The sequence below is a fragment of the Stegostoma tigrinum genome, chromosome 1 (genome assembly GCF_030684315.1).
Source record: "Stegostoma tigrinum isolate sSteTig4 chromosome 1, sSteTig4.hap1, whole genome shotgun sequence".
Classification (NCBI taxonomy): Eukaryota; Metazoa; Chordata; class Chondrichthyes; order Orectolobiformes; family Stegostomatidae; genus Stegostoma; species Stegostoma tigrinum.
The window spans coordinates 193,730,587-193,750,183 of record NC_081354.1 but is presented as its reverse complement, the minus strand read 5'-3'; the positions used below and the strand labels follow the sequence as shown (position 1 = coordinate 193,750,183).

General features: G+C 46.1%; 1 protein-coding gene across 8 annotated transcripts in view; it reads left to right on the top strand.

Moving 5' to 3' along the window:
• The window catches only part of rtkna (rhotekin a), a 132,216-nt gene that overhangs the window by 55,493 nt on the left and 57,126 nt on the right, over positions 1-19,597 (top strand). For all 8 annotated transcript variants that reach the window (XM_059650923.1, XM_059650916.1, XM_059650915.1 and 5 more), the window contains one exon: positions 15,962-16,056. In XM_059650923.1, coding sequence (XP_059506906.1) covers positions 15,962-16,056 — 95 coding nt within the window. The remainder of the gene's footprint in view (positions 1-15,961; positions 16,057-19,597) is intronic.

Sequence of the window (19,597 nt, the reverse complement as noted above, 5' to 3'; positions counted from 1 at the left end):
TTGCAGTGCCACACCTGGAAGTCACCATGCCAGGAGATCGCTGTGCCACACCTGGATGTCGCCACACCTGGAAGTCACCATGCCAGGAGGTCGCTGTGCCACACCTGGAAGTCACCATGCCAGGAGGTCGCTGTGCCACACCTGGAAGTCAACACACTTGGAAGTCACCATGCCAGGAGGTCGCTTTTCCACACCTGGAAGTCACCATGCCAGGAGGTCGCTGTGCCACACCTGGAAGTCAACACACCTGGAAGTCACCACGCCAGGAGGTTGCTTTGCCACACCTGGAAGTCACCACGCCAGGAGGTTGCTTTGCCACACCTGGAAGTCACCATGCCAGGAGGTCTCTGTGCCACACCTGGAAGTCACCACACCTGGAAGTCACCATGCCAGGAGGTCGCTGTGCCACACCTGGAAGTCACCATGCCAGGAGGTCGCTGTGCCACACCTGGAAGTCACCACACCTGGAAGTCACCACGCCAGGAGGTTGCTTTGCCACACCTGGACGTCACCACACCTGGAAGTCACCATGCCAGGAGGTTGCTTTGCCACACCTGGAGGTCACCACACCTGGAAGTCACCACGCCAGGAGTTCGCTGTGCCACACCTGGAAGTCAGGCCAGGATGTCACCACACCAGGTGGTCGCTGTGCCAGGAGGGTGCTGTGCCAGGCCAGGAGATCACCACACCTGGAAGTCACCACGCCAGGAGGTCGCTGTGCCAGGCCAGGAGATCACCACACCTGGAAGTCACCACGCCAGGAGGTCCCTGTGCCACACCTGGAAGTTACCACACCAGGTGGTCACTGTGCCACATCTGAAAGTCACCACGCCAGGTGGTCGCTGTGCCACACCTGGAAGTCATCACACCAGGAGGTCGCTGTGCCAGGAGGACGCTGTGCCATACCAGGAGGTCACCAGCCACTGGAGGCCTGGAGTCACTGAAGGCCAGGCGAGAAGAAGGAGAAAAAAATCCTAAGAGGAAATAAAGGAGAAGGAAAGAAGAGGAAGAATGGACCGATCAGAAGAGACCCATTCTACCTTGCCGCCATCTTGGACTGGAACTCTTTCAACTTGACTTCAGAGATTCATGTACATGAGCTCTGAGGTCTCTCCGCTTCTGTACTCCCCTCAAAGTTGTATCATTGAGCTTCTACTAAAATGCATTTTCTCACATTTCTATGCACTGAAATTCATCTGCCAGGTTTCTGCCCATTTGGCCGACTTGTCAATGTTCCTCTGAAGTCACACTACTTCAGCCTCACAGTTCGCTATTATCCCAGCTTCGTATCATCTGCAAGTTTTGAGATCTTGCTATCCCCATCCATGTCCAAATTGTTTATACATCTATCAGAAAAAAACGAGTCCCAACACTGATCGCTGGGGAATACCACTTACAATACATCTCCAATCAGAGATAGGTATAACCCAGTTATACTTGCCCCGCAGTGTAGGTTAGATGGGCTTGAGATCGGTATGACAGGTTGGCACAACATCGAGGGCTGAAGGGCCTGTACTGTGCTGTAATGTTCTATGTTCTATGTTTTCCTGTCTTTTAACTAAGCTGCCAGGGACCCATCAATCCCAAGTGTTTCTAATTTGCTCACCAACCTGTCATGTATCACTGTATCAAATGCTTTCGTAAAGCCCAAACAGACAACATCTACAACACTACCGTCATCCTCTGCCTGAGCTATCTCAGCAAAGTACCCAGTTACATTCATCAGATATGACCTACCCTTGACAAAGCTATGTTGACAGTCTAGCATTAACATGTTTTTCTCTAAGTGTGTATTTACCTTACCCTGCATTTCAACCTCCATCAATTTTCCCATTTTTGACATCAATATCAACTAATACTGTGAAAACTGAAAGAACTGTGAATGTTGTAAATCAGGAAGAAAAACAAAGCTGCTGGAAAAGCTCAGCGGGACTGGCAGCATCTGTGGAGGAGAAAACAGAGTTAACATTCTGGGTTTGGGTCCAGTCGGAACTGTTCTGAGGAAGGGTCAACAGGCCCGAAACAAGGGAATGGAACCTAGGGCAGTTACAATCTCCTCTTGCAGGATGTGGGACATAAGGGTCACTGCTGGTGTCCCCGCTGACTTGGGTAACTCAGGGACAGGAATGGTTGTTGGAAATTCTGGGATTTAGATGCTTTAAAAGAAATAGGGAGGGTGGAAAAAGAGGTGGCAGAGTGGCATTGCTAGTCAGGGTGAATATTGTAGTTACTGAAAGGCAGTTCGAGAATGATGTGTCTACAGAGTCAGTTTGGGTTAAGGTCAGGAACAAGAAAGGAGCAGTCACTTTGTTGGGTTTTTTTTACAGACCCCCTAATAGTTGCAGAGAAGTGGCAGAGCAGATTGGGAGGCAGATACTGGAAAGGTGCAGAAGTCACAGGGTTGTCATCATGGGTGACTTCAACTTTACAAATGTTGTTTGGAAACATTTTTGTTGTAATAGTTTAGATGGAGCGGATTTTGTCCGGTACATTCAGGAAGGATTAAAACGTAGAACATAGAACATAGAACAGTACAGCGCAGAACAGGCCCTTCAGCCCGCGATGTTGTGCCGACCCGTGAACTAATTTAAGCTCCTCCCCCTACACTATCTCATCATCATCCATATGCTTATCCAAGGACTGTTTAAATGCCCCCAATGTGGCTGAGTTCACTACATTGGCAGGCAGGGCTTTCCACGCCTTTACCACTCTCTGAGTAAAGAACCTGCCTCTGATATCTGTCTTAAATCTATCACCCCTCAGTTTGTCGCTATTCCTCCTTGTACAAGCCGATGTCATCGTCCTTGGAAAAAGACTCTCACTGCCCACCCTATCTGATCTTCTGATCATCTTGTATGTCTCTATTAAATCCCCTCTTAGCCTCCTTCTCTCCAATGAGGACAGACCCAAGTCTCTCAGCCTTTCCTCATAGGGCCTTCACTCCAGACCAGGCAACATCCTGGTAAATCTCCTCTGCACCTTTTCCAATGCTTCCACATCCTTCCTGTAATGGGGCAACCAGAACTGTATGCAGTATTCCAAGTGAGGCAGCACTAGCGTTTTGTACAGTTGCAGCATGACATCACGGCTTCGGAACTCAATCTCTACCAATAAAACCTAAATAAACCAGATTCCTGTCGCAGTATGTAGATAGACCAACATGAGGAGAGGCCACTTTGGATTTGGTGCTTGACGACGAACCGGGCCAAGTGTTAGACCTGTTGATAGGAGAGCATTTTGGCAGTAGTGATCATAACTCTGTTAGCGAGTTTTGAGAAGATTTGTTCTCTGTTACTTTTACAATAGTCATGGAAAAGGTTAGGTACATACAGCAGGGGAAGGTTTAAAATTGGGGGAAGGGTAATTACAATTCACTTAGGCAAGAACTGGGTAACATAGATTGGGAACAGATGCTGTCAGGGAAGAGCACTATAGAAATGTGGAGATTGTTTCAGGAAAGCGTACTGCGTGTGAACGATATTTGCTAATGCTCTGGGGGAGGGTTTAAACTAATGTGGCAGGGGGATGGGAACCAAATATTGGACAGAAAGGAGGGAGTAACTAAAGCCTGTAGGGAACTAGATAATGGAGTCGGTGTGACTAAAGGGAATAGTAGTCGGGGAGCAGATGATGAACACAAAGGGACAGGTGGTCTGAGGTGCATTTGTTTTAATGCGAGAAGTGTAGTAGAAAAGGCAGATGAGCTTAGGGCTTGGATCGGTACCTGGAGGTATGATGTTATTGCTATTACTGAGACTTGGTTGAGGGAAGGGCATGATTGGCAACTAGTTGTCCCAGGATATCGATGCTTCAGGCGGGATAGAGAGGGAGGTAAAAGGGGTGGAGGAATTGCAGGTCTGGTCAAAGACGATATCACAGCCGCACTGAAGGAGGGCCCCATGGAGGACTCATGCAGTGAGGCAATATGGGTAGAACTCGGAAATAGGAAGGATGCAGGAACAATGTTGGGGCCTGTACTACAGGCCTCCCAACAGCGAGCGTGAGACAGAGGTACAAATATGTAAACAGATAATGGAAAGGTGCAGGAGAAACAGGGTGGTGGTGATGGGAGATTTTAATTTTCCCAACATTGACTGGGATTCACTCAGTGTTAGGGGTCACGATGGAGCAGAATTTGTAAGGTGTGTCCAGGAGGGTTTTCCAGAGCAGTATGTATGCAGTCCAACTCGGGAAGGGGCCAAATTGGACCTGGTGTTGGGGAATGAACCCAGTCAAGTGGTTGATATTACAGTAGGGGACTACATTGGAAATAGCGACCACAATTCCGTAAGCTTTACAATACTCATGGACAACGTAAAACATTACAGCACAGTACAGGCCCTTCGGCCCTCGATGTTGTGCCGACCTGTCATACCAATCTGAAGCCCATCTAACCTACACTATTCCATGTACGTCCATATGCTTATCCAATGACGACTTAAATGTACCTAATGTTGGCGAATCTACTACCATTGCAGGCAAAGCATTCCATTCCCTTACTACTCTCTGAGTAAAGAAACTACCTCTGACATCTGTCCTATATCTTTCACCCCTCAATTTAAAGCTACGCCCCCTCGTGCTCGCCGTCACCATCCGAGGTAAAAGGCTCTCCCTATCCACCCTATCTAACCCTCTGATTATCTTATATGTCTCAATTAAGTCACCTGTCAACCTCCTTCTCTGTAACGAAAAAAGCCTCAAGGCCCTCAGCCTTTCCTCATAAGACCTTCCCTCCATATTAGGCAACATCCTCGTAAATCTCCTCTGCACCCTTTCCAAAGCTTCCACATCCTTCTTACAATGCGGTGACCAGAACTGTATGCAAGGATGGGAGTGGTCCTAAAGGAAGAGTTCTAAACTGGGGGGAGGCCAACTATACCAAGATTCGGCAGGATCTGGGGAATGTAGATTGGGAGAAACTGTTTGATGGTAAATCCACATTTGATATGTGGGAGGCTTTTAAGGAGAGGTTGGTTAGCCTGCAGGAGAAACATGTTCCTGTGAAAATGAGGAATAGAAAAGGCAAGATTAGGGAGCCATAGATGACAGGTGAAATTGTGAGACTAGCCAAGAGGAAAAAGGAAGCGTACATGAGGTCTAGGCGACTGAAGACAGACCAAGCTTTGGAAGAATATGGGGAATGTCGAACGAATCTGAAATGAGGGATTAAGAGGGCTGAGAGAGGACATGAGATATTGTTGGCAAATATGGTTAAGGAAAATCCGAAAGCCTTTTATTCATATATAAAGAGCAAGAGGATAACTAGAGAAAGGATTGGCTCACTTAAGGACAAAGAAGGAAAGTTATGCGCTGAATCAGAGAAAATGGGTGACATTCTTAACGAGTACTTTGCATCGGTATTCACCAAGGAGAGGGACATGACAGATGTTGAGGTTAGGGTTGGATGTTTGCTTAGTCTAGGTCATGTTTACATAAGGAAGGAGGTAGTGTTGGGTATCCTAAAAGACATTAAGGTGGACAAGTGCCCAGGTCTGGATGGGATCTATCCTGGGTTGCTGAGGGAAGCAAGAGAGGAAATAACCGGGGCCTGAACAGATAGCTTTGCAGCGTCCTTAGACACAGGTGAGGTCCCGGAGGACTGGAGAATTGCTAATGTTGTCCCCTTGTTTAAGAAGGGTAGCAAGGATAATCCAGGTAATTATAGACCGGTGAGCCTGACGTCAGTGGTTGGGAAGCTGCTGGAGAAGATACCGAGGGATAGGATCTATTCCCATTTGGAAGAAAATAGGCTTATCAGTGATAGGCAACATGGTTTTGTACAGAGAAGGTCATGTCTTACCAACTTAATAGAATTCTTTGAGGATGTGACAAAGTTGATTGATGAGGGAAAGGCTGTAGATGTCATATACATGGACTTCAGTAAGGCGTTTGATAAGGTTCCCCATGGCAGGCTGATGGAGAAAGTGAAGTCACATGGGGTCCAGGGGTGTGCTAGCTAGATGGATAAAAAACTGGCTGGGCAACAGGAGACAGAGAGTAGTAGTGGAAGGGAGTTTCTCAAATTGGAGGCATGTGATTAGTGGTGTTCCAAAGGGATCTGTGCTGGGACCACTGTTGTTTCTGATATATGCAAATGATTTCGAGGACGGTGTAGGTCGTCTGATCAGCACACTAAGATTGGTGGAGTAGCAGATAGTGAAGGGGACTCTCAGAGATTAGAGCAGAATATAGATAGACTGGAGAGTTGGGCAGATAAATGGCAGATGGGGTTCAATCCGGGCAAATGTGAGGTGATGCATTTTGGAAGATCTAATTCAAGAGCAAACTATACAGTAAATGGAAAAGTCCTCGGGAACATTGATGAACAGAGAGATCTGGGTGTTCAGGTCCATTGTTCCCTGAAGGTGACAACGCAGGTCAATAGGGCGGCCAAGCCAGGCATACGGCATGCTTTCCTTCATTGGGCAGGATATTGAGTACAAGAGTTGGCAGGTCATGTTACAGTTGTATAAGACTTTGATTTGGCCACATTTGGAGTACTGTGTACAGTTCTGGTCGCCACATTACCAAAAGGATGTGGATGCTTTGGAGAGGGTGCAGAGGAGGTTCACCAGGATGTTGCCTGGTATGAAGGGTGCTAGCTATGAAGAGAGGTTGAATAGATTAGGATTATTTTCATTAGAAAGACGGAGATTGAGGGGGGACCTGATTGAGGTCTACAAAATCATGAGAGGTATAGACAGGGTGGATAGCAAGAAGCTTTTTCCCAGAGTGGGGGACTCAATTACGAGGGGTCATGCGTTCAAAGTGAGAGGAGGAAAGTTTAAGGGAGATATGCGTGGAAAGTTCTTTGCACAGAGGGTGGTGGGTGCCTGGAATGCGTTGCCAGCAGAGGTGGTAGACGCAGACACGTTAGCGTCTTTTAAGATATATTTGGACAGGTACATGGATGGGCAGGGAGCAAATGGACACAGACGGTTAGAAAATAGATGACAGGTTAGACGGAGGATCTCAATCGGCGCAGGCTTGGAGGGCCGAACGGAGTGTTCCTGTGCTGTAATTTTCTTTGTTCTTTGTTCTTTGATATATTTGTCCCGAGCAGGCAGGGAAGATGCAGTCGAGTGAGGGAGCCATAGTTCTTGAGAGATCGAAGGGCTGGTTAAGAAGGAGAAGGAGGCTTATGTAAAGCTTCGGAAACAAGGAACGGAAAATGCTCTGAAGGGATACAGGTTATCCAGGATGGAGCTGAAGAAAGGGCTTTGGAGACCTATAAGTGGGCATGAGAAAACCTCGGCAGATAGGATCATGGAAAACCCCAAGGCTGTTTACACCAACGTGAGGAATAAGAGAATGACCAGAGAAAGAGTAGGGCCAATCAAGGATTGTAAAGGGAATTTCTGCTCGGAGCCTAAAGAGATAGGAGAAGTCCTTAATGAATGCTTGTCTTCAGTATTCACAACGGTGAGGGGCCTAGTTGGAGAGGAGGACAGTGTGAAGCAGGCAGGTAGGCTAAAGAAGGTCGATGGTAGTCAGGAAGATGCACTCGTCATTTTGAGGAAGTTGAAGACAGATAAGTCCCCCCAGCCTTGATGGGATTTATCCAGGATTCTATGGAAAGCAAGGGAAGCGACCACAGGGCATTTGGCGATGACCTTTTCGTCCGCACTGTCCACGGGGATAGTGCCGAAAGAGTGGAGAGAGGTAAACGTCACTCCCTTTTTCAAAAAAGGAAATAGGGATAACCCTGGAAATTACAGGCCAGTTAGTCTTACATCAGTGGCGGGCAAATTATTGGAAAGGACTCTGAGAGATAGGATTTATGATCATTTGGAGAGGCACAGTTTGATTCATGATAGTGAGCATGGATTTGTGAGGGGTAGATCATGTCTCACAAACCTTACTGAATTCTTTGAAAAGGTAACCAAACTTGTGGATGAAGGTAGAGAAATGGATGTGGTGTACATGGATTTAAGTAAGGCGTTTGATAAGGTTCCCCATGTTTGGCTCATGCAGAAGATAAGGAGGCGTGGAACAGAGGGAAATGTGGCAGATTAGATTCAGAATTGGCTGACCTTTAGAAGACAAAGGATGGTAGTGGACAGTAAATATTCAACATGGTAATCAGTTACAATGGTGTAGCACAAGGATCTGTCCTGGGTCCTCTTCTATTTGTGATTTTTGTAAATGATTTGGATGAAGGAGTGGGAGGGTGGATTAGTAAGTTCGTGGACGATACAAAGGTGGGTCGCGTTGTGGATAGTGCAGAGCTGGGCTGAGAAGTGGCAGATGGAGTTCAACCCTGAAAAGTATGAGGTGATTCATTTTGTAAGGACAAACGTGAAAGCAGAATACACGGTTAATGGAAAGATTCTTGGCAGTGTGGCGGAGCAGAGGGATCTTGGGGTTCATGTTCACAGTTCCCTGAAAGCTGCCACCCAGGTGGCTAGAGTTGTTACGAAGGCGTATGGTGTGTTAGCTTTCATTAATAGAGGGATTGAGTTCAAGAGCCGTGAAGTTATGCTCCACCTCTACAAAACCCTGTTTCTGCTACATCTGGAGTATTGTGTCCAGTTCTGGTCGCTTCATTCCAGGAAAGATGTGGAAGCGTTGGAAAAGGTGCAGAGAAGATTTACCAGGATGTTGCCTGGAATGGAGGGAAGGTCTTACAAGGAAAGGTTGATAGAGCTAGAGCTTTTCTCTTTAGAACAACGAAGGATGAGTGGTGACTTTATAGTGATGTACAAAATGATCAGAGGTATCGATAGAGTGGACAGCCAGAGACATTTTCCTCGGGTGGAGGTAGCTATTACGAGGAGACATAGTTTTCTTCATATTTTTCTTCTCAACTCCTCTAACTCTTCTGCGACTAATCTTGAATTTGTGACTGCTGGTGTTTGAACTCTCTGCCAAGGGAAACAGGCTCCTCCTGACTACTCTATCTCTGCTCCTCACAGTTTTGTGTACCTCAAACATGTCGCCCCTCAGCCTTCCAAGACAAACAATCACAACCTCTTTAATCTCTCCTCGCAGCTACAGTTCTCCAGCCCCAGCAACATTCTTGTAAATCTTCTCTGTAAATGTTCTACAGAGCAGTTATGTCCTTCCTGTAATATGGTGAACAGAACTGCGCACAGTACGCCAATTGTGGCCTCACCAGAATCTTATCCAGTTTCGTCATTATCTCCCTATTTTTGTTTTTTTTTGCCTTTATTCATTTACGGGGGTGTTGAGGGTGTCACTGGCCAGGCAGCATTTATTGCCAATCCTTAAGTACCCAGAGGGCAGTTAAGAGTCAACCACATGCATATCCCCATAGAATCCCTACAGTGTGGAAACAGGCCCTTTGGCCCAACAAGTCCACACCGAACCTCAAAACATCCCACCCAGACCCATCCGCCTAATGTACACATCCCTAAACACTACGGACAATTTAGCATGGCCAATCCATCTAACCTGCACAAATATCCCGAGGAAACCCACGCAGACATGGGGAGAATGTTCAAACTCCACACAGACAGCTCTCTGAGGGTGGGAATGAACCTGGGTCCCTGGGCTATGAGGCAGCAGTGCTAACCACTGTGCCACCGTGCCGCCCCTTGCTGTTAGTCTGGAGTCACATGTTGGCCAGACCAGGTAATGATGGCAGTTTCCTTCCTTATAGGGCATAAGTGAACCAGATGGGTTTGTCCGACCTTCTTAAAAACTCTATCTAGAATCATAGAATTTCTACAGAATTGAAAGAGGCTATTTCGCCTGTTGCATCAACACTGACTGTCCAAAAAGCATCCTACATAGACTCAGTCCCCTCACATGATCCTCATCACCCCACTTATCCCGCGGCCAATTCACCTCACCTCCACATCTTTGGACTGTGGGAGGAAACTGGAGCACCCGGAGGAAACCCATGCAAACACGGGGAGAGGCTAGAATCGAACCTATGTTATCTATCTAGACTTCAAAAGGCCTTCGATACAGTGCCTCACGGGAGGCTGCTGAGCAAGGTGAGGACCCATGGTGTTCGAGGTGAACTACTGGTTTGGGTTGAGGATTGACTGTCTGACAGAAGTCACCCTGTTGGGAGTTTTCTATAGGCCTCTGAATAGTTCCAGATATGTAGAGGAAAGGATAGCAAAGATGATTCTCGATAGGAGTGAGAGAGACCGGGTAGTTGTCATGGGGGACTTCAACTTTCCAAATATTGACTGGGAACACTATAGTTTGAGTACTATAGATGGGTCAGTTTTTGTCCAGTGTGTGCAAGAGGCCTTCCTGACACAGTATGTAGACAGGCCAACAAGGGGCGAAGCCACATTAGATTTGGTACTGGGTAATGAACCTGGCCAGGTGTTAGATTTGGAAGTAGGTGAGCACTTTGGTGATAGCGATCACAATTCTGTTATGTTTACTTTAGTGATGGAAAGAGATAGGTGTATACCACGGGGCAAGAGTTATAGCTGGGGGAAAGGCAATTACGATGAGATTAGGCAAGATTTAGGGAGTATAGGATGGGGAAGGAAACTGCAGGGATGGGCAATTAGAAATGTGGAGCTTATTCAAGGAAAAGCTCCTGTGTGTCCTGAATAATTATGTACCTGTCAGGCAGGGAGGAAGCTGTAGAGCACGGGAGCCATGGTTTACAAAGGAAGTGGAATCTCTGGTCAAGAGGAAGAAGAACGCTTATGTTAGGATGAGATGTGAAGGCTCAGTTAGGGCACTTGAGGGCTACGAGGTAGCCAGGAAAGACCGAAAAAGAGCTCAGAAGAGCCAAGAGGAGACATGAGAAGTTGTTGGCGGATAGGATCAGGGTAAACCCTAAGGCTTTCTATAGGTATTTAAGGAATAAAAGAATGACGAAAGTAAGATTAGGCCCAATCAAGAATATCAGTGGTAAGTTGTGTGTGGAGTCAGAAGAGATAGGGGAAGCACTAAATGAATATTTTTCTACAGTATTCACTCTAGAAAACGACAATGTTGTCGTGGAGAATACTGAGATGCAGGCTACTCGACTAGGTGGGATTGAGGTTCACAAGGAAGAGATATTAGAAATCCTACAGAGGGTGAAGATAGATAAGTCCCCTGGGCCGGATGGGATTTATCCTAGGATCCTCTGGGAAGCCAGGGAGGAGATTGCCGACCCTTTAGCATTGATCTTTAACTCGTCATTGTCTACAGGAATAGTGCCAGACGACTGGAGGATAGCAAATGTGGTTCCCCTGTTCAAGAAGGGGAGGAGAGACAACCCTGTTAATTATAGACCAGTGAGCCTTACCTCAGTTGTTGGTGAAGTGTTGGAAAAGGTTATAAGGGATAGGATTTATAATCATCTAGAAAAGAATAAATTGATTAGGGATAGTCAACATGGTTTTGTGAAGGGAAGGTCTTGCCTTGCAAGCCTTATTAAGTTCTTTGAGAAGGTGACCAAGCAGGTAGATGAGAGTAAACTGGTTGATGTGGTGTATATGGATTTTAGCAAGGCATTCGATAAGGTTCCCCACAGTAGGCTATTGTACAAAATGCGGAGGAATGGAATTGTGGGAGATATAGCAGTTTGGATCGGAAATTGGCTTGCTGAAAGAAGACATAGGGTGGTAGTTGATGGGAAATGTTCATCCTCGAGAACAGTTACTAGTGGTGTACCGCAAGGGTTGGTGTTGGGTTCACTGCTGTTTTTCATTTTTATAAATGACCTGGATGAGGGCGTAGAAGGATGGGTTAGTAAATTTGCAGACGACACTAAGGTCGATGGAGTTGTGAATAGTGACGAAGAATGCTGTAGGTTGCAGAGAGACATAGATAAGCTGCAGAGCTGGGCTGAGAGGTGGCAAATCGAGTTCAATGCAGACAAGTGTGAGGTGATGCACTTTAGTCGGAGTAACCGGAAGTCAAAGTACTGGGCTAATGGTAAGATTCTTGGTAGTGTAGATGAGGAGAGAGATCTCGGTGTCCATGTACACAGATCCTTGAAAGTTGCCACCCAGGTTGACAGGGCTGTTAAGAAGGCACACAGTGGTTTAGCTCTTATTAATAGAGGGATCGAGTTCCGGAACCAAGAGGTTACGCTGCAGCTGCACAAAACTCTGGTGTGGCTGTACTTGGAGTATTGCGTACAGTTCTGGTCACCGCATTATAAGAAGGATGTGGAAGCTTTGGAAAGGGTGCAGAGGAGATTTACTAGGATGTTGCCTGGTATGGAGGGAAGGTCTTACGAGGAAAGGCTGAAGGACTTGAGGCTGTTTTCGTTAGAGAGAAGACAGGTTGAGAGGTGATTTAATTGAGACATATAAAATAATCAGAGGGTTAGATAGGGTGGATAGGGAGAGCCTTTTTCCTAGGATGGTGATGGTGAGCACAAGGGGGCATAGCTTTAAATTGAGGGGTGAAAGATATAGGACAGATGTCAGAGGTAGTTTCTTTACTCAGAGAGTAGAAAGGGAATGGAACGCTTTGCCTGCAACGGTAGTAGGTTCGCCAACTTTTGGTAAATTTAAGTCCGCATTGGACAAGCATATGGACGTACGTGGAATAGTGTAGGTTAGATGGGCTTCAGATCGGTATGACAGGTCGGCACAACATCGAGGGCTGAAGGGCATGTACTGTGCTGTAATGTTCTATGTAAGAGAGTTGGGATAAAAGGCATTTTTTCGGAATGGCAACTGGTGACGTGTGGTGTCCCGCGGGGTTCAGTGTTGGGGCCACAGCTGTTCACTTTATATATTAATGATCTGGATGTTGGGACTGGGGGCATTCTGGCGAAGATTGCTGATGATACGAAGACAGGTGAACAGGCAGGTATTACTGAGGAGGTGGGGAAGCTGCAGAAAGATGTAGACAGTTTAGGAGAGTGGTCCAGGAAATGGCTGATGAAATTCAACGTGAGTAAATGTGAGGTTTTGCACTTTGGAATAAAGAATACAGGCATGGACTATTTTCTAAACGGTGAGAAAATTCATAAAGCAGAAGTGCAAAGGGATCTGGGAGTGTTGGTCCAGGATTCTCGAAAGGTTAACTTGCAGGTTGAGTCCGTGATTAAGAAAGCGAATGTAATGTTGTCGTTTATCTCAAGAGGGTTGGAATATACAAGCAACGATGTGCTTCTGAGACTTTACAAAGCTCTAGTTAGGCCCCATTTAGAATACTGTGTCCAGTTTCGGGCCCCACACCTCAGGAAGGACATACTTGCCCTGGAGCGTGTCCAGCAGAGATTCACACGAATGATCCCTGGAATGGTATGTTTAACGTACGATGAACGGCTAAGGATCCTGGGATTGTACTCATTAGAGTTTAGAAGGTTGAGGGGAGATCTAATAGAAACTTACAAGATAATGTATGGCTTAGAAGGGGTGGATGCTGGGAAGTTGTTTCCGTTAGGCGGGGAGACTAGGGCCCATGGGCACAGGCTTAAAATAGAGGGGGTAAATTTAAAACTGAAATGAGGAGACATTTCTTCAGCCAGAGAGTGGTGGGCTTGTGGAGCCTGAGTCCCTGATGCCTTGAGGCAGCAGTACTGACCACTGTGCCACCGTCCACTTATCAGAGTTGAACTCCATTTATCAGATTCCTGCCCACTCCAATCCATCTGTATCATTTTGGAGTTTCCAGTTAGCTCTACACTATATATGGCCAGTTTTCGTGACGTCTGCAAATTTATCAATTGTGCCCCCCTCCCCACCATCTATATCGTTAATGTATAAAACAAACAGCAGGGGTCCCAACACCAAGCCCTGTGGAAAATCACTTCAAACATCGATCCATTTACGAGGCAGCCATGGATCATTACCCTTTGTTTGCTTTTATTAAGTCAACTTTGGATCCAATTTGACACATTATCCTGTATCCCAAGGGCTTATGTTTTGACCAGACTGCCATGTGGGACCTTGTCAAATGCCTTACTAAAATTCATTTGAATAATATTCCTGACATTCTCAACATTGCGGATGTTCCACAGTTAGTCCACTTGCAACTCCAGCTGTAAAAAACAGTTAGCAGTAGCTGTGTCTGGACACACTTCCTGTAAACGGAACCACCCAGTGTGCCTTATTTCCCATGTTGTCCAAGAGGAGTACACCATGGGCCTGAGGTATCCTGCTGGAATTCCACTCTCAAATAAGATAGTTACTCCCTTCAAGAGAATTTAATTAAGCGAGGGACCCTTCTTTGTTTCAAATACTTCTTTCATATTTAAAGACTCTACCTTTATTTTCAGATAATATATTATACTTTACAAACTGCTGGGATTAATCAGGAATAAGTAGTAAGGCTTTGTTAAGGATAACTTTCCAAGAGCTCACACAGAAAAAAGGAGCTAAATTTCCTCCGTGTCATTCATAGAACATAGAACATAGAAAAGTACAGCACAGTACAGGCCCTTCAGCCCACGATGTTGTGCCATGGAATAATCCTAATCCAAAGATAAAATAACCTAACCTACATTCCCCTCAATTCACTGCTGTCCATGTGCATGTCCAGCAGTTGCTTAAATGTCACTAATGACTCCGCTTCCACGACTACCAGTGGTAAACTATTCCATGCGCTCACAACTCTCTGGGTGAAGAACCTCCCTCTGACGTCTCCTCTATACCTTCCTCCCAACACCTTAAAACTATGACCCCTCGTGGCAGTCAATCCTGCCTTGGGGAAAAGTCTCTGGCTATCGACACTATCCATGCCTCTCATGACCTTGTACACCTTGATCAGGTCACCTCTCTTCCTCCTTCTCTCCAGAGAGAAAAGTCCGAACTCAGTCAACCTCTCCTCGTAAGACAAGCCCCCCAGTCCAGGCAGCATCCTGGTAAACCTCCTTTGCACCCTCTCCAAAGCCTCCACATCTTTCCTGTAATAGGGCGACCAGAACTGGACACAATATTCCAAGTGTGATCTCACCAGTGTTTTGTAGAGCATAACCTCGCGGCTCTTAAACTCGATCCCCCTGTCAATGAAAGCCAAAACACCATATGCTTTCTTAACAACCTTATCCACTTGGGTGGCAACTTTGAGGGAGCTATGCACTTGAACACCAAGATCCCACTGTTCCTCCACACTGCCGAGAATCCTGCCTTTAATCCTATATTCAGCATTTAAGTTCGACTTTCCAAAATGCATCACTTCGCATTTATCTAGGTTGAACTCCATCTGCCGTTTCTCAGCCCAGCTCTGCATTATGTCAATGTCTCGCTGAAGCCTGCAATAGCCCTTGATACTATCAGCGGTACCTCCAACCTTTGTGTCATCAACAAACGTACTAACCCACCCCTCAACCTCCTCATCCAAGTCATTTATAAAAAATACAAAGAGCAGAGGCCCAAGAACGGAGTCCTGCGGGACACCACTCAGCACTGACGTCCAGGCAGAATACTTACCATCTACAACCACTCTCTGCCTCCTGTCAGCCAACCAATTCTGAATCCAGACAGCCAAATCACCCTGTATCCCATACCTCCTGACTTTATGAATGAGCCTGCCGTGGGGAACCTTATCAAATGCCTTGCTGAAGTCCATGTACACCACATCCACTGCTCGACCCTCGTCAACCTGTCTCGTGACTTCCTCAAAGAACTCAATAAGATTTGTAAGGCATGACCTGCCCCTCACAAAGCCATGCTGACTCCCTTTAATCACGCTATGCTTTTCCAAATAGTCTGGCAACATTGTTCTGTGCCTTCTCGGGATTGTGCATATTTATGGTTCTTGTGGCTCTAGGAGTCTTTGTGCCTGATTATCTTAGTCAGAAGTCACCCAACACCAGGTTTAGTCCAACAAGTTTATTTGGAATCACACGAACTTATAGAGCACAGCCCCTTCGTCAGGTGGAGGTCCAAATAAAACCTGTTGGAGTATAACCTGGTGTTGTGTGATTTCTGACTTTGTTCATCCCAGTCAACACCGGCACCTCTACATTCCTGGTTGTCTGACAGGGCAATGGGTCAGGGTGGGGGAATGGGGCACTCTATTTCAGTGTAATTTTCTCATATCTTGCTTCTGATTTGTTTTTGTTCAATTTCAGGGGCCCTAAATATCATCTGTTGGCTCAAAGCAGCCTCTCTCTCGCAGCAATCCACAATAATGTCTGTACACAGAGCCTCAATAGGCTGGGAAATGGTATGTAAAGCCTTTTACTCTGCTTTTTCCCAGGTCTCCTCTCTTACCAACTCCATCTCAGCAACCATCATTACGTTTACCTCCTGCAATCTGCAGCTTTGTGTTTGTACCATTTATCCGTCTCAGTCTCTGTTGTATCTGTATGCCTTTCTCTTTGTTGTGTTGTGTGTCTCTATCTGTGTGTCTGTGTGTGTGTGTGTGTGTGTGTGTGTGTGTGTGTGTGTGTGTGCGCGCGCGCGCGCGCGCGCCCACATGTCTCTCTCTCTCTCTCTCACTCTCTCTCTGGCCCCTTTTAAGCTATTCAATGATTATGGACTGAAATTAAAAAAAGATTGTGGATCTGGAATTGTGTTTGTATGTGGATGTGAAAGATCCAGTCTGATAACAGCCAAATGAATGGTTCCTGGGGAGCTGATTGACTTATGGGTGTGAACATTTCGGGTCCGGTGACACTTCCTCAGAACTGTCAGAGTCAGTGAAACTCAGAAAATAGAAGCAAAAGATGGATCATTGGGATTTTTTTTAGGGGACAGGTGACCTGTACAAGAGGGACGGTTTGCACTTGAACCGGAGGGGTCCAATATCTTCACGAGGAGATTTGCTGATGTTACCCGGAGGGTTTAAACTAGTTCGGCAGATGTTGGGATTCTGAATACAGTAAATAGTAAGGTCCTGAGGAGTATTGTAGAACAGGGAGACCTAGGAGTACAAGTACATAGCTCATTGAAAGCAGCATCACAGGTAGACAGGGTGGTGAAGAAGGCATTTAGCATGCTGGTCTTCATCGGTCGAGGTATTGAGTACAGGAGCTGGGACGTTCTGTGATAGTTGTGTAAGTCATTGGTGAGGCCGCACTTGAGGTTATTGTGTACAGTTTTGGCCACCCTGTTATAGGAAAGACATAGTTAAACTGGAAAGTGTGCAAGGAAAATTTACAAGGATGTTGCCAGGACCAGTCGGCCCAAGTTATAGGGAGAGGTTGGACAGGATAGGACTTTATTCTTTGGAACGTAGGAGAATGAGGGGTGATCTTTATTGAAGTGTATAAAATCATGAGGGTGCAGATAGAATGATTGTATATAGTCCTTTTCTCAGGGATGGGGAAATGAAAACTAGAGGGCAGTGGTTTAAGGGGTGGAGAGGGGAAAGATTCAAGAATGACCAGAGGGGCAACCTCTTCACGCAGAGAGTGGTGTGTACATGGAATGGGCTGCCAGAGAAAGAAGTTGAGGCAGGTACAATAACACTTTAAAAATATTTGGATGGGTACATGGAAGAGTTTAGAGAGATATGGTTGAGAGGGAGAGGGAGATTGGAATTAGCTGAGTGGGTAACTTTAACTTCCCCAACATTGACTGGGACTCCCTGAGAGCAAGAGGCTCAGACGGGGCATAATTTGTTAAAGTGCATCCAAGAGGGTTTCTTGAAACAGTATATGGATAGTTCAACTAGAGGAGGGGCCATACTGGACCTTGTATTGACTAATAAGCCTGGCCCGGTGACTGACCTTTCAGTGGGAGCACATTTTGGGAACGGTGAGCACAACCCCTTACGTTTTAGGATAGCGATGTATAAGGATAAGTCAGGACTTCGCAGGAATGTGCTAAATTGGGGCAGGGGAAATAATGTCAGTTTTAGGCAGTAGCTGGGGAGTGTTAATTGGGAGGAGCTGTTATCAGGCAAGTCCACATTTGACATGTGGGAATTGTTTAAAATCCTGCTGGGGAGAGTCCCAGACCGGCATGTTCCAGTAAGGGGGATGGACCAGGATGGTCAGGGGAGGAACCCTGTTATAATGAGAGAGGTTGAGAATTTAGTCAGAAGTAAAATGGAAGCATATGTAAGGTTTAGGAGGCTAGAATTGGACAGAGCCCATAAGGAACATAAAGAACGCAGGAAAGAACTCAAGCTGGGAATTAAGAGAGTAAGAAGGGGCCATGAAATGACTTGGCAAGTAGGATTAAAGAGAATCAGAAGGTGTTCTATAGATATATTAAAAACAAGGGGATAACTGGGGAGAAGGTAGGACCACTCAAAGATAAAGGGAAGAGGTGTGTGGGGAGGCAGTGGATATAGGTGAGATCCTAAATGAATACTTTGTATCAGTTTTCACCTAGAAGATAGATTTGGAGGAAGGTGAGATGAGTGTGGAGAGTGTTAATATGCTAGGGTGTTTTGAGATCAAGAAAGAATGGGTGCTCTGTCTCTTGAAGAACATTAAGGTGGATAAGTCCCCAGGACCTGATGGTCCCTACCCCAGGTTGTTGAGAAGGCAAGAGAGAAGATTACTGGGACCTTGACCAGGATCTTTGTATCCTTGCTAGCCACTGGAGAAGTCCTGGTAGGCTGGCGAGTAGCTATTGTTGATCCTCTGTTCAAAAAGGAAAACAAGGATAATCTAGGAAACTACAGACTGGTGAGTCTCATAGAACATAGAACATAGAACATAGAACATCACAGCACAGTACAGGCCCTTCGGCCCTCGATGTTGTGCCGACCTGTCATACCGATCTCAAGCCCATCTAACCTACACTATTTTACGTATGTCCATATGCTTGTCCAATGACGACTTAAATGTACCTAAAGTTGGCAAATCTACTACCGTTGCAGGCAAAGCGTTCCATTCCCTTACTACTCTCTGAGTAAAGAAACTACCTCTGACATCTGTCCTATATCTTTCACCCCTCAATTTAAAGCTATGCCCCCTCGTGCTCGCCGTCACCATCCTAGGAAAAAGGTTCTCACTAGCCACCCTATCTAACCCTCTGATTATTTTATATGTTTCAATTAAGTCACCTCTCAACCTTCTTCTCTCTAATGAAAACAGCTTCAAGTCCCTCAGCCTTTCCTCGTAAGACCTTCCCTCCATACCAGGCAACATCCTAGTAAATCTCCTCTGCACCCTTTCCAAAGCTTCCACATCCTTTTTATAATGCGGTGACCAGAACTGTACACAATACTCCAAGTGCGGCCGCACCAGAGTTTTGTACAGCTTCACCATAACCTCTTGGTTCCGGAACTCGATCCCTCTATTAATAAAAGCTAAAACACTGTATGCCTTCTTAACAGCCCTGTCAACCTGGGTGGCAACTTTCAAGGATCTCACGTGGTTGGGATGTTATTGCAGAGAATTCTTCAGGATAGGGATTTACGCACATTTGGAAAAACATGGTTTTGTGCAGGGCAGGTCATGTCTTACTAACTTTATTGAATTTTTTGAGGAGGTGCGGAATGTAATCGATGAGGGTAGAGCCGTGGAAGTTGTTTGCATGAATTTCAGTAAGGATTTTGACAAGGTCCCTCAGCGTAGCTCATCCAGAAGTTTAAAATCCAAGGAATTCCCAGTGCCTTGGCCACATGGATTCAGAATGAGCTTGCCCATAGAAGCAGAGAATATTGTAGAAGGGGTGTTTTTCTGGCTGGAGGTCCATGATTGGTGGTGTTCCACAGGAATGACTGTGGCGATGTCTCCCAGAATTCCACTGCGATGATTTTCTGAAGACCGATCCTGACCCAAAACATCAATTTTCCAGCTCCTCTG